Here is a 15,365-nt window from a genome sequence, read left to right as displayed (position 1 = left end):
GGACAAGTCTCTGAATGTCCTTGAGTGGCCCAGCCAGATCCCGGAATTGAACCCGATCGAATATCTCTGGAGAGACTGAAAAAAATCTGTTGCAGCGATGCTCCCCATCCAACCTGACAGAGCTTGAGAGGATCTGCAGAGAAGAATGGGAGACTCCCAAAATACAGGTGTGCCAAGCTTGTATGGTCACACCCAAGAAGACTTGAAGCTGTAATCGCTGCCAAAGGTGCTTCAACAAAGTCGTGAGGAAAGGGTCTGAATACTTATGTCAATATTTCCGTTTTGTTTGGAATATTCATTTGCAAAAAGGTATCAGGATATGTAATAAATAGATTTGCAGCAGTGTGATAGTGTGTGTGTGTGTGTAGTCGGTATAAATGTGTGAGCATGCTATGTGTGTGTGTTGGAGTGCATGTGTGTAGAATCCTGTGAGCGTGCATAGAGTGCAAAAAATAAATAAAATACTTGGGTCAACTCAGTCAGTGTAGATATTTTGTTTGCTAATGGTTATGGCTTATGGCTTGGGGATAGAAGCTGTTCAGGAGCCTGATGGTGTCAGACTTGATAGACTGGTACCGCTAGCCATGCGGAAGCAGAGAAAAATCTATGGCTTCGGTGGCTGTCTTTAATGATTTTCCTGGCCTTCCTTTCACACCGCCTGATATAGAGGTCCTGGATGGCAGGGAGCTCAGCTCCAGTGATGTACTGGGCTGTCCTCACCACCCTCTGTAGCGCCATGCAATCCAGGATGGTGCTGTTGCCATACCAAGCGGTGATGCAGCCAGTCAAGATGCTCTTAATGGTGCAGCTGTAGAACTTCTTAAGGATTTGAGGGCCCATTCCAAACCTTTTCAACTCCCTGAGGATGGAAGCTGAGCTCCCAACTATCCTCTGTACCTAATACCTCCCATTTGTGGAACTACTTTGAATGTATCATTTCAATTTTCCTTAGGCAATAAGATGGCCTCTTCTAGACTACATTCAGGAGTCATCACTATAGCATTTGCCCGAAATGCCAGTTGGCCAGTCTGCCCTTGCATCAGGAGGAGAACTTTCCATTCTCTATGACTGAGGGAGGTATGTCTTGTGCATTCACTGTGACATTTGGCTGAGTAACAAGGCAGAACAACAAGTTTGGACTTGAATGAGAGAGTATACTACTTAGGTTCATTCAGTTGGGTAATAGGGTGTTCTGGTAGACCCATGTTCCCGGGATAAAGAAAGACACTATTGTTCTACACAGAAGAGCATCCATGTGGCTTTTGTTCAGTGATTTAGAGTCATCCATTGTAACAGGTTGCCAAAAAGGAGTGATAGTCCCAGTTCCTACCCATGAAATGGCTGGCCTATATATTTTCCATTCAGTGGAATTTTTACAAATTCCAATATTCTTTTGTATGTGAATCTCTATCTATCAATACAATTTATGAATGGCATTAGCCAAAGCTGAAACAGAATTGCATGGAGGCCACAATTTCAAGAGATGTCACTGTTATATTAACAGTTGAAACAGCAGGCTCCATTTTGGCTCTGTTGCTGACAAAGTGCCCATCCCAGGAAGTACAGAATCTCTGTATTTCACTCACTGCGGTGCTGCTTGTTGTTGACATATAGGCAACACCTGGGTGTTTGGGCTGTTGTATTGTCCCATCAGAATACAAATTAATTGATGTCTGTTTATTTCCTGGCTTAGGATTTGTTGTGGTCAAGCCAGAGGTAAAAACAATTGAATTTCCTACAGCTTTCATAGTTGTTTGGCATTGCAGAGCCAGATGTGTGTGTGTGTGGCTCATCAGAAGGGATCCTATAGCTATAAGCTAATAAAGTTGTAAGCCCATATGAATGCATGAGGTCATGTGGTTTAACAGCACAGTTATTTTCATCCCATTCTTACTCACATCTATGTTCAAGTTTAACATGAATTGTCCTCTACAGCTACAAAGCATTTGGCTCCTGTATTAGTCAAAATAACTTGCAGGCTACACTGAAAATAGATAGCCTAACAGTGGAATGTATGAGAGTATAATAAACCCTTTATAAAATCATAATGGAATAGTTGGATTGGGACGGCTAATATTTCAGAGACAATCCTATGAGGCCTTTTCGAAGGTGTGTATGTGACTAAAATGTTATCTTTTTCAATAATTATTTGAAGTGAATTATATTTGAAGTGAAGCCATTCTACCGTGTCAATTCATTTATTGCAGACTTCCATTTTTGGAACCGTTCCCTGGAGAAGAGAAGTTAAAATTCTAATTTAGAGCTTGTTCCCGAAATGGGCATGGTGTCAGGTTGGAATTAATATTAGCTTCCGGTGCCTCTTTTGTCTTTTTGATAGGGAAGCTCAGTGGAGTTTGAATGAAATACCTGTCATGACAACGAAGGGCTGATGGGAAGCGTTTGGTGGGAAAAATAGTGTACTGTTGACTTTAGACTATGAAGAAATGCTTACACAGAACCCGCTTGTTAAAGTTTTTGGAGGTTATTAATTTGGTTTCTTTGCAATGCTTGACCCATGTCTCCAGTACAGTGTTTCCCAAATCCAGTCCTCAAGTACCCACAACAGTACATATTTTTGTTGTGGCCCTATACAAAAAAAAAGATTCACCTCATTGAGGGCTTGTCGATTAGTTGACAAGTTGAATTAGGTGTGCTTGTCTGGGGCTAAAACAAAAGTGTGTGCTGTTGGGGGTACTTACATTTTTTATTTTTTTATTTAACTAGGCAAGTCAGTTAAGAACAAATTCTTATTTTACAATGATGGCTTACCCTGAGTTGAGTAAACACTGCTCTAGTCAGCCCACACTGGGCTATGTAGCAGCGCAAATCAGATTAACCATCATCAAATTGTCAATGAACTAAGATGGCAGTGCTCTCTCCCACTAGCCTTGTCTCTGTAATGACCTGTAAGTCAATTACTGTTGCCTTTTGTTTATTTTTCCCACAGAGTGTGCCCATCTGCTGCTGGCCCACAATGCACCAGTAAAGGTGAAGAACGCTCAGGGATGGAGTCCCCTGGCAGAAGCTATCAGCTACGGAGATCGACAGATGAGTAAGCAACCGCGCCCTGACTCAGACTGGCTCTACTGTGCCCAGTGGCCCCTAAATCCTGACCAGTGTTCCCCCTATCATAGATGGCAGGTAGCCTAGCAGTTAGAGAGGCAAGCCAGCAACCGAAGGGTTGCCAGTTCAAACCCTGGTTCTGACGGGAAAAATCTGTTGAAGTGAGCTGGCAACCGGTGGGTTGCTGGTATCAAATCCTAGATGCCATTGCCTGCCGTTGTGCCCCAGTGTGAAGCATTTTGGTGTCAAAGTCATGCTTGTTTGCTTGAATGCCCCACCTGCGTGGGAGAGAACAACAACTAGGGGGGAAACTTGCTATGAAATTGGCAGATGATCCTGTGCATTCCTCCACATGGCTCTCAGAGTTGGCACCAAGCTGCCCCTTTTGTCCATCAGGGGAGAAATTCCTCAAGGGTCTCAGGCTTATGTGTTCAGATGAAAGATAATTCATTAGGAAATGCGTCTCTCATAGGCTGGGTATAGGCACGCCTCTGTATCTCCCCTGTTTGTCCCACAAGCATGGCCTGGTAAGGTTATGTCAAGCCCCTAAGCTTGTAGAGCTACAGTTGAAGTCGGAAGTTTACATTCACTTATGTTGGAGTCATTAAAACTAATTTTTCAACCACCCTACAAATTTCTTGTTAACAAACTATAGTTTGGCAAGTCGGTTAGGACTAGAGGTCGACCGGGGCAGAACGACAGATTTTCACCTTGTCAGCTCGGGAGATCCAATCTTGCAACCTTACAGTTAACTAGTCCAACGCAATAACGACCTGCCTCTCTCTCGTTGCACTCCACAAGGAGACTGCCTGTTACGCGAATGCAGTAAGCCAAGGTAAGTTGCTAGCTAGCATTAAACTTATCTTATAAAAACAATCAATCAATCATAATCACTAGTTAACTACACATGGTTGATGATATTACTAGATATTATCTAGCGTGCCCTGCGTTGCGTATAATCTGACTGAGCATACAAGTATCTAAGTATCTGACTGAGCTGTGGTAGGCAGAAGCAGGCGCGTAAACATTCATTCAAACAGCACTTTTGTGCGTTTTGCCAGCAGCTCTTCGTTGTGCGTCAAGCATTGCGCTGTTTATGACTTCAAGCCTATCAACTCCCGAGATGAGGCTGGTGTAACCGAAGTGAAATGGCTGGCTAGTTAGCGCTCGCTAATAGCATTTCAAATGTCACTCGCTCTGAGCCTGTGGTTGTTTCCCTTGCTCTGCATGGGTAACGATGCTTCGAGGGTGGTTGTTGTCGTTGTGTTCCTGGTTCGAGCCCAGGTAGTAGCGAGGAGAGGGACGGAAGCTATACTGTTACACTGGCAATACTAAAGTGCCTATAAGAACATCCAATAGTCAAAGGTTAATGAAATACAAATGGTATAGAGGGAAATAGTCCTATAATAACTACAACCTAAAACTTCTTAACTGGGAATATTGAAGACTCATGTTAAAAGGAACCACCAGCTTCCATATGTTCTCATCTTCTGAGCAAGGAACTTAAACGTTAGCTTTCATGGCACACTTTTACTTTTTTCTCCAACACTTAGTTATTGCATTATTTAAACCAAATTGAACATGTTTCATTATTTATTTGAGGCTAAATAGATTTTTATTGATGTATTATATTAAGTTAAAATAAGTGTTCATTCAGTATTATTGTAATTGTCATTATTACAAATACATTTTTTAAATTTTTATTATTATTAAAATCAGCCGATTAATCGGTATCGGCATTGAAAATCATAATCGGTCGACCTCTAGTTAGGACAACTACTTTGTGCATGACACAAGAATTTTTTCCAACAATTGTTTACAGACAGATTATTTCACTATCACAATTCCAGTGGGTCAGAAGTTTACATACACTAAATTGACCATGCCTTTTAAAAAGCTTGGAAAATTCCCGAAAATTATGTCATAGACTAATTTACATAATTTTAAGTCAATTGGAGGTGTACCTGTGGATGTATTTCAAGGCCTACCTTCAAACTCAGTGCCTCTTTGCTTGACATCACGGGAAAATCAAAAGAAGAAATAAGGCTGACTACGGTTTGCAACTGCACATGGGGACAAAGATCGTACTTTTTGGAGAAATATCCTTTGGTCTGATGAAACAAAAATAGAACTGTTTGGCCATAATGACCGTCATTATGTTTGGAGGAAAAAGGGTGAGGCTTGCAAGCCGAAGAACACCATCCCAACCGTGAAGCACTTGGGTGGCAGCATTATGTTGTGGTGGTGCTTTGCTGCAGGAGGGACTGGTGCACTTCACAAAATAGATGGTATCATGAGGGGGGAAATTATGTGGATATATTGACGCAATATCTCAAGACATCAGTCAGGAAGTTAAAGCTTGGTCGCAAAATGGGTCTTCCAAATGGACAATGACCCCAAGCATACTTCCAAAGTTGTGGCAAAATGATTTAAGGAGAACAAAGTCAAGGTATTGGAGTGGCCATCACAAAGCCCTGACCTCAACCCTATAGAAAATTTGTGGGCAGAACTGAAAGTGCATGCGAGCAAGGATGCCTACAAACCTGACTCAGTTACACCAGCTCTGTCAGGAGGAATGGGCCAAAATTCACCCAACTTATTGTGGGAAGCTTGTGGAAGGCTACCTGAAACGTTTGACCCAATTTAAACAATTTAAAGGCAATGCTACCAAATACTAATTGAGTGTATGTAAACTTCTGACTTAAGACAGGGAATTTTTACTAGGATTAAATGTCAGGAATTGTGAAAAACTGAGTTTAAATGTATTTGGCTACGGTGTATGTAAACTTCTGACTTCAACTGTATATCTGTCACATCATTTTGACCCCATATTTGTATTTTTATTTCTAACCTCTGTCCTGTTGTAAAGCAGTAAAGTGCCCATGTTGTCACCCTACTCTTGGTTGTGAATCAAAGTACAAAGAAGATCATTTGACAGGCTGAGACTGCATTCTGTCACTCTGAACGTGGCCAACCACAGGTTTGTTCTGGACTTAACTCGCCACAAAGGGAGCTTTTGAACTGTTATAGTGAGTTCGAGGCCATAATAGAACATTGCACTTAAAAAGGGACTAGGATAAAAATAAACTGTTTTCCGTTCTTCTCCTTGTCTCTTTCATTTGGCTGTTCATCATTGTCTCTAGACTTGTGAACTTCTGCTGGTCAGAGTAATGTTAGCCGAGTCATGAGAAGCATACATTTCCTCTGACTGACATTTCTCATTCTTCAAGAACACACTGCATTTTAGATCATAAAAACTCTAACCTCCTCCCTCTATGGCCAGCTTTGATATATTTTGGGTGTGTAAGAAGCCTGATGTATTGTATGATTCTCCCTCTTTCTTCCCATGGATCCTGACAGTACATCTATGGGAGGGGGAGTGTGCTTTGATGGGTTTCTTTGGGTTTGTGGTTGAGTTATAAAGGGGGACAGGCAATCCTGTGGTATGTACTGTACCTTGAGTGGGATGCATACAGTGGGGCAAAAAAGTATTTAGTCAGTCACCAATTGTGCAAGTTCTCCCACTTAAAAAGATGAGAGGCCTGTAATTTTCATCATAGGTACACTTCAACTATGACAGACAAAATGAGAAAAAAAATCCAGAAAATCACATTGTAGAATTTTTAATGAATTTATTTGCTAATTATGGTGGAAAATAAGTATTTTAATTTAAAAAAAAATTATAACCCAACCCTGATCTGTACTTCTCCACAACTTTGTCCCTGACCTGTTTGGAGAGCCCCTTGGTCTTCATGGTGCCACTTAGTGTTGCAGACTCTGGGGCCTTTCAGAACAGGTGTGTGTGTGTATGTATATATATATATATATATATATATATATACTGAGATCATGTGACACTTAGATTGCACACAGGTGGACTTTATTTAATTAATTATGTGACTTCTGAAGGTAATTGGTTGCACCAGATCTTATTTAGGGGCTTCATAGCAAAGGGGTGAATACATATGCACGCACCATTTCAGTTTTTTATTTTTTTGAATTTTTTGAAACAAGTTATTTTTTAAATTTCACTTTACCAATTTGGACTATTTTGTGTATGTTCATTACATGACATCCAAATGAAATCCATTTAAATTACAGGTTGTAATGCAACAAAATAGGAAAAACGGCAAGGGGGGTGAATACTTTTGCAAGGCACTGTATGTGACAAATTAAATTTGATCTCCAGGGTCTATGGATACCCACCATCCATTTGGTCTGTGTTACTTGGTAACTGTTTTAAAGGAGAGAGGCACTCATTATTTCAAATGATTTTTTATTATTTTTATTATATGATGTTCGGCTACACTTCGACCTGTGTTGGTTGATGCACGCACCTACCTTCTGACTCACTAACTGTGTAGTTCCAAGGCATCATGGGTCTCTTATCACATTGCCACGCCACCCTCACTTAAATGAATCACTTTTATTCTTAGCTGTTGACTCAGTTCCTGCAAATCTTGTAAATGACTACAGTAGGTGTATAGGCTTGGCCCTGTCATATGACCTGGCTGTCAGTAAGGCAAGAGAGTAGTACTGAACAGTTTTCCATATTCAGTGTCATAAACATGTAAAAGCTAGCTAACATGGCTAGCCTAGAAAAGCAATGCAATGCACAGTGTTTTAGATACATTAGCAGGTCAGCACTTCTCGTGGTCTGGTAGGGAAGTGGCACCTGTCTGTGTGAGGATGGAAACATCTGAGTGAATGAGGCCACTGAAAGTTGCTGATATCACACTTTTCCAGGAAGTAGTGATCTGGTCTTTTTAGAGATTCTAAAATCCCATATTCAAAGTACCTTTATAAAAAGACCAGACCAGTACTGAATCTTTTTGTTTTTAGCCAGATGGTAGACTTACTGTATATTGCCTGACCACCCAAACTCCTTTCTCCCGGCAAACGCTACACCACTCCCACATATGTTAATTTCTCCTCCGCAATGAGTCTGGATCTTAGTACCACGACGATTTCTGGAATGGAAAAACATTCTAACCCAAAAAAGAAAGTGTCATTGGCTGATTGGTTAGAGATGATCCTATCTCTGATTTACTTTTTGTACAACACCCCTCATTTTGACATCAACACAAACAACTTCAATGGTGGCAGTCTCAGACTAAAGTATGTAGTGAACAACCCAGCTAGCGCATAACATTCTGAGAATCGTGTTTCTTAGGTGAGAATGTCAGTACTTCAGCAAAACATTTTCTGCATGTTTCCTCATGGTTCTATTTAAAGTCATGTTCACATTAAGAAAACTTACCATAAAAACCCACAAGAAAATACTAAGGTTCAAAGAACATTCTAAGAATGTTATTTTAAAACATATACATTCCGTTCTCGGCATCAACAAAACTCTACCCTCTCTTGTTAAGTGTGTTCAGGTGTGTTGGCTTCGCCCACTAATTGGCCACACCTGATCTTAATGAGTGCTAGTTTCCTTTGAAATGGGGTCTGTTTGAATAGACAAATTAAAAGCTCCATCCTTGTGGCGCTGTAGACTAATTCCATGGATTGAGAGCAGAAGATCGTAGGTTTAAATCTCACAATAAAAAATACATGTTTGTTTTCAAGTGTCCTACCTGTGCTTGGAGTTCAAAACTGTTAACCCAAACTAAGCCAGCAGTGTTATTAAGTCTTATTTCTTTTTTTCTTTTTTATCCTCTTTTCTCCTCAATTTTGTGGTATCCAATTTTTGTAGTTACAATCTTGTATCATCGCTGCAACTCCCGTATGGACTCGGGAGAGGCTAAGGTCGAGAGCCGTGCGTCCCCCGAAACACAACCCAACCAAGCCGCACTGCTTCTTGACACAATGCCCACTTAACCCTGATGCCAGCCGAACCAAGGAAACACCATGCACCTGGCGACCGTGTCAGCTTGCACTGCGCCAGGCCAACCACAGGAGTCACTAGTGCGTGATGGGACAAGGACATCCCTGCCAGCCAAACCGTCCCCTAACCAGGACGACGCTGGGCCAATTGTGCGCCGCCCCATGGGTCTCCTGGTCATGGCCGGCTGCGACAGAGCCTGGACTCGAACCCAGAATCTCTAGTGGCACAGCTAACACTCTGATGCAATGCCTTAGACTAATGAGCCACTCGGGAGGCCTGGTATTATTAAGTCTTATGTTCTCAGAACGTTATTTAATTACCTTAACCTGTAATTTCCATTCTCAGAACGTTAATAAAACCTCATAGGAAAACTTTCAGAGAACCATAGTAAAACATTCTCAAAACCTCCCTGCAATCTAAAAATGTACGTTTACAGACTAGGCTACATTTTCTCAGAACATTTAAGGTTTTTTGACCTTTTTACCGGTCAAAAAACATATGGATTCTTTCCCAGAACTGATGGGAATCCAAAAATGTAAGTTCCCACAACTTCCAAGGAACCAAAGTTACTAGCTGGGGATAGAGCAGCAAAATAATAACGTTTGAGTCAGGCAAAGACTTACTGTAATGTGGTCTGTGTGTAGCTGGTGTAGAGGAGTCAGGCGCAGGACAGCAGATATAAGTAAATAAACGTCCTTTACTCAAAATATACAAATTCGATACAATAAAAAGAGCCCACATTAATGGACCGTACTACATACAAACAATTACTCACAAACAGACGTGGGGGAACAGAGGGTTAAATAATGAACAACTAATTGGGGAATTGAAACCAGGTGTGTAAGACAAAACAAATGGAAAATGAAAAGTGGATCGGTGATGGCTAGAAGGCCGGTGACATCGACCGCCGAACGCCGCCCGAACAAGGAGAGGGACCGACTTCGGTGGAAGTCGTGACACATACAGTGCCATCAGAAAGTATTCATACCCCTTGACTTATTCCACATTTTGTTGTGTTACAACCTGAATTCAAAATGGATTAAATAAATAAAAAATCTCACCCATCTACACACAATATCCCATAATGACAGTGACATTTTTTCAAATTTATTGAAAATTCAACACAGAAATATTTAATTTATATAAGTATTCACACCCCTGAGTCAATACATGTTAGTATCACCTTCAGCAGTGATTACAGCTGAGTCTTTCTGGGTAAGTCTCTCTCTAAGCGCTTTGCACACCTGGATTGTACAATATTTGCACATTTATTATTTTTCAAACTCTTCAAGCTCTCTTAAGTTGGTCATTGCTAAACAGCCATTTTCAAGTCTTGCCATAGATTTTCAAGCCATAGATTTCAGAAATATTCAATGTCATAACATGATGCAGCCACCACCATGCGTGGCACTCTGTGATGTGTTGTTGGAATTGCCTCAAACAACCCTATTCTACCCTATTCAGACTTCCTTCCTCCCTAAATTGGGGGGGACGGGACTATGTACAGAAAGTGCTGAAATTTCGAAACGCTTCACCCGATATGGATGAAAATAACCTCAAATTAAAGCTGACCGCCTGTACTTTAACTTCATAATCATTGTTTAATTTTAAACTTTGAAAAGAAAAAATGCTTCACTGTCCCAAAAATGTACAGAGGGCACTGTAATTCATATAAGCCTAAAAGTACCGTAGAGCTCTTTTTACTTGCATACAATATAGCTGGATCGCCCCATCCTTCCCCTAGGCGTTCGCCACCCTGCAGCACCCCAACACATCCCACTCAGCTTTAGGATCTTAGTGAAACATTCATTATTGTTTTCAGGTGTTAGGCCAAGGCCAGAGTGCCAACCAACAGTACGGTAGACCCCCAGGGCCAGGACTGAGCAGCCCAGCAGCTAGGGATTGCCTAAAGAGGTAGCTCCCCTGACGTGGGCATGTTGTCAATACAGACTATTTTTGTCGTACAGTATTCCATAGAAGGCATCCATACCTTGTGACAGTTGCATAGTATACCCTTAATCTTGTACTAAATCTAATGATACATAACTTGACATTTCTGCCATCCATTGTGACATTGTGGGAGGATAACCAACCATCCAATTAATGGCAATGCATTTCTTAGGTGCTATAAATGCTAGGCTACACAATTTTATCTGATAAGTATCAACATTTCCAAGTAAACAAGGAGAAGGGAGAATCTGTAGACCTGCTGAGTTAAAAGAACATACTCGTTGCCAGAATTGAGGCAGCCTTCACAAGAGCATAACATTATGCAAATATGTCCTCTTGTGTTTTACACCTTGTTACGCACGCCTCTAAGAAGAGGGAACGCAACACCCTGCTACAACTAAACACTCCGTGAAGCGAAAAAGGTATGGACTGTAGGTGCGAGTAAGGATGACAACAGGCAGAATGTGGTACCGTTTACAAGGACTTTATTCCTTTACACGGTAATATGGGGAAAAGGGGCTGGACGGAACCAAAGCAAAGAAAGTAAATCTCAAAGCCCCCCCCTCTCCTATCTTACCTGCCTACCCACTACTTACCTAATTTAGCACCACCAGGTGCCCTAACCAAAATACAAGGGGTGGTCCGCCCAGGTCTTACCTAGTGTGTCTAGACAGCGAATATGCTACGGGTATATGTATGCCCGCGGGCCTCTTGCCTAAGCACTCCCTAGGTGCCTTCCCCTTCCCCCTGGGAACAAATGAAACAGAATATTAAACAATTTTAAACAAACTAAGAAACAAAAGGATGTCAAATAAGCTCTATCTGAGCAACAAACTCACAGAACATGCCACTTTCCAACAAAATCAACCTCTATCACAATCAATCTCAGCAATCCCTACCTCCAGCAAAATCCCTACCTCCAGCAAAATCCCTACCTCCAGCAAAATCCCTACCTCCAGCAAAATCCCTACCTCCAGCAAAATCCCTACCTCCAGCAAAATCCCTACCTCCAGCAAAATCCCTACCTCCAGCAAAATCCCTACCTCCAGCAAAATCCCTACCTCCAGCAAAATCCCTACCTCCAGCAAAATCCCTACCTCCAGCAAAATCCCTACCTCCAGCAAAATCCCTACCTCCAGCAAAAAAATCCCTACCTCCAGCAAAATCCCTACCTCCAGCAAAATCCCTACCTCCAGCAAAATCCCTACCTCCAGCAAAATCCCTACCTCCAGCAAAATCCCTACCTCCAGCAAAATCCCTACCTCCAAAAAGAAGAGATCTTCCCCCTGAACAGAACACTGGCTTTTATATAGTGTCAGAAGGAATGGGTAATTGGAGACAGCTGCGTCTTGACGAGGGGGCGGGGTCAGCTCTCCAATTAGCCCTGGAGTCGACCAATCAGCTGCTTGAGGGATTTCAGGAAGCCATTTCCTGAAATAAACACATGTAAATACACAAACTACAACACATAATCTGGGGAACGTAACACACCTCTAGCAGAGGAATGATATTTCTGAGTGCATGAAATTTGCAAAATGTTCTAAAAACCTGTTTTCGCTTTGTCATTGTGGGGTATTGTGTGTAGATTGAGGGGGAAAAAATATTTTATCCATTTTAGAATAAGGCTGTAATGTAACAAAATGAGGAAAAAGGGAAGGGGTCTGAATACTTTTCGAATGCACTGTATGTATCTATTCATCATCATCAATAGTGTCTCCTAGGTCTTCCTTACATTTTAGTTGTACATGTTTTGTATCATCAGGAAAAGCCTCTATCAACCCTTGATACAATGTGGACATAAACTTTAGAGGTTTGTCAGACTTCCTTAAAATAATTTCAATGTTTGAAGCGAGAATAAAGTGTTGCATCTACAAAACTTCACCTTGGCGACACCACAGACTGGTCTTCCCTGGTTGCCTGACCCTGCTGCGACCCCTGTCACCATCTGATCCTGCTATAAAGCATGACAAAGAATGACCTTGGTGTACATTTATACATTGATTCTATTCTTGGATAATATAATGGTTCAATAATTGAAGTCACCATTATTCCCAGATCCCAGACTGTAGCTTTAAGCTTTAGTCATGTAGCTACTCTAGGCCTTGAAAATAAAAGAGAGCCGCACACTCTAGGAGCTCAGATGCAAAAATGTAATTACCAACGTTTCGACAGCTGTCCGCTTGGCTGTCGAAACGTTGGTAATTACATTTTTGCATCTGAGCTCCTAGAGTGTGCAGCTCTCTTTTATTTTCAAGTTTTCTACTCCGCTAGCCAACACCTCGTCTTAATAGGTGTGCGTTACTTTTTCTTCTAGATCGCTACTGTAGGCCTACCATTAACTCAAGATGGAACATTGTATCAATTCACTGATTGTTTTAATATACTGCAAAATTCACTAGTCTTCCCTGGCTGTCTGACCCTGCTGGGACTCCTGTCACCATCTGATGCTGCTAAGACATGATGAGCATAGTGTTGTGTACTGACTGTGCGCCATGACATTGAAGCCTGTAGAGCTGTTTAAGCCGTGTCGGAGTAGAGAATTAGCTAGGGAAACTGGCAGATCAATTAACGTTACTTTGCTATAGTGACTGTAATAAAAAAACATACATTGCGCTGTCAAAAAAAAAAAGTATTGGTCTTCATTCATTTGGCCACTGGTTTCATCATTTGACTTCGGTCTAATGTGATTGAGGGTTAAGTTAGTGAGCTAGCTAATGTTAGCCAACTTTTGGCTAGCTCTAATGGTAGCTACATCAACTGGCGAAAATTAGCCAAGTTAATTTACTTCTGTTGAAACAGGACAAAACAAAGGCTACAAAATATTTCCATACACACAACAGCTGTTATACTGCTACCTGACAGATACTGAGATAGCTAGAGGCTATCGCTGAACTGTTTGTGGTAGCTACTGTAGCAAAATCATTCAACAAAAGAAATGCCATTTCAGAATGTGGTGGGGTCATGTCCCCAGTGAAAGTTGGGCCGCTAATTTGTAAACATTTCTAAAAACAGAATTCCACTTTGACATTATGGGCTATTGTGTGTAGGCCAGTGACACAACATTTCAATTTAAACCAATCCAAATTCAAGCTGTAACACAACAAAATATGTAAAAAGTCAAGGAGTGTGAATACTTTCTGAAAGCACTGTAAATCCAAAACAGAAGTGAATAAATTGTTAGCCGGTTGTTTCACAACCAAAAGTTGGTCAACGCTTTGTTCACCACAGATGGCAGGTAGCAGATTTAGCAAATTAGTAAGTTTTACAGCAGGAACATAGTTATGTGTTTTCTCCCTTTATACTTGTCCACATTCCACATGCTTTTTTTCACACAACTGTGTGTCAAATTTATGTGCTCACTAAAAGCTTATCACTGTTTCTTTCCTCTAGTTTTTATAAGGCAGGGAACAACTTTTCCATATAGGGGTCTGAGGTGTTGTCACGCTTGAGCCTGTAACAATTTCCTTTTTGGATGAGAAGTGAACTACAACCTGGCTTTGGGCAGTACAAAAGAGCAGAAGGACCTTTCCCATGGCAGTACAGTGCAGAGCAGTCAAAAGTAGCCTATTTGAGGACCTAAAGGAAGACCTAAATTGTAGTTGCTGTCTCATGATGTGAAGATAGGCCTTTTATCTTCTCCATCACCATCTTTTTCTTGGTCTTATTTGGAGTGATGTTTTCCTCAATTTCAGGAAGATTCCAAATGTTTTACACCCAAGTCATAGACTGTTTTCTCTGCAAGCATATCTCATATCTCCCTCACTAGCTTTAAGTACCAGCTGTCAGAGCAGCTCACAGATCACTGCACCTGTACATAACACACCTGTAAACCGCCCATCTATCTACCTCACCCCCATACTGTATTTATTTATTTATCTTGCTCCTTTGCACCCCAGTATCTCTACTTGCATTGCATTCATCTTCTGCACATCTACCATTTCAGTGTTTAATTGCTATATTATAATTACTTCACCACCATGGCCTATTGCCTTACCTCCCTTATCTTACCTCATTTGCACTCACTGTATATAGACTTTTTAAAATCTTTAAAAAAAAATGGTATTATTGACTGTATGTTTTGTTTATTCCATGTGTAACTCTGTGTTGTTGTTTCTGTCGCATTGCTTTGCTTTATCTTGGCCAGGTCGCAGTTGTAAATGAGAACTTGTTCTCAACTAGCCTACCTGGTTAAATGAAGGTGAAATAAAAAAAATAAAAAGCGGTATTGGAGCGCCAGGTATAGGACAAAGGCTCCTTAACAGCATCTATCCCCAAGCCACAAGACTGCTGAACAAGACCCCCCCCTACATTTGTTTTGTGCATGGCTGCACTTGCTGTTTATTATTTATGCATTGTCACTTCACGCCTACCTACATGTACAAATTACCTGGACCCCCTGTATATAGCCTCATTATTGTTATTTTGTTTACTTTTTATAATTTTTTACTTTTGTTTATTTGGTAAATATTTTCTTAACTCTTCTTGAACTGCACTGTTGGTTAAGGGCTTGTAAGTAAGCATT

At 41.1% G+C, this 15,365-nt stretch overlaps 1 protein-coding gene across 2 annotated transcripts in view; it reads left to right on the top strand.

Annotated features, from left to right (window-relative positions):
* Nucleotides 1-15,365, top strand: part of LOC112252167 (ankyrin repeat domain-containing protein 13C) — a 60,830-nt gene that overhangs the window by 18,764 nt on the left and 26,701 nt on the right. For both annotated transcript variants that reach the window (XM_024423168.2, XM_024423167.2), the window contains exon 3: nucleotides 2,948-3,052. In XM_024423168.2, coding sequence (XP_024278936.1) covers nucleotides 2,948-3,052 — 105 coding nt within the window. The remainder of the gene's footprint in view (nucleotides 1-2,947; nucleotides 3,053-15,365) is intronic.

Source organism: Oncorhynchus tshawytscha, linkage group LG06 (genome assembly GCF_018296145.1).
Source record: "Oncorhynchus tshawytscha isolate Ot180627B linkage group LG06, Otsh_v2.0, whole genome shotgun sequence".
Classification (NCBI taxonomy): Eukaryota; Metazoa; Chordata; class Actinopteri; order Salmoniformes; family Salmonidae; genus Oncorhynchus; species Oncorhynchus tshawytscha.
The sequence above is the reverse complement of the archived record's forward strand: the minus strand, read 5'-3'. Positions and strand labels throughout refer to the sequence as shown.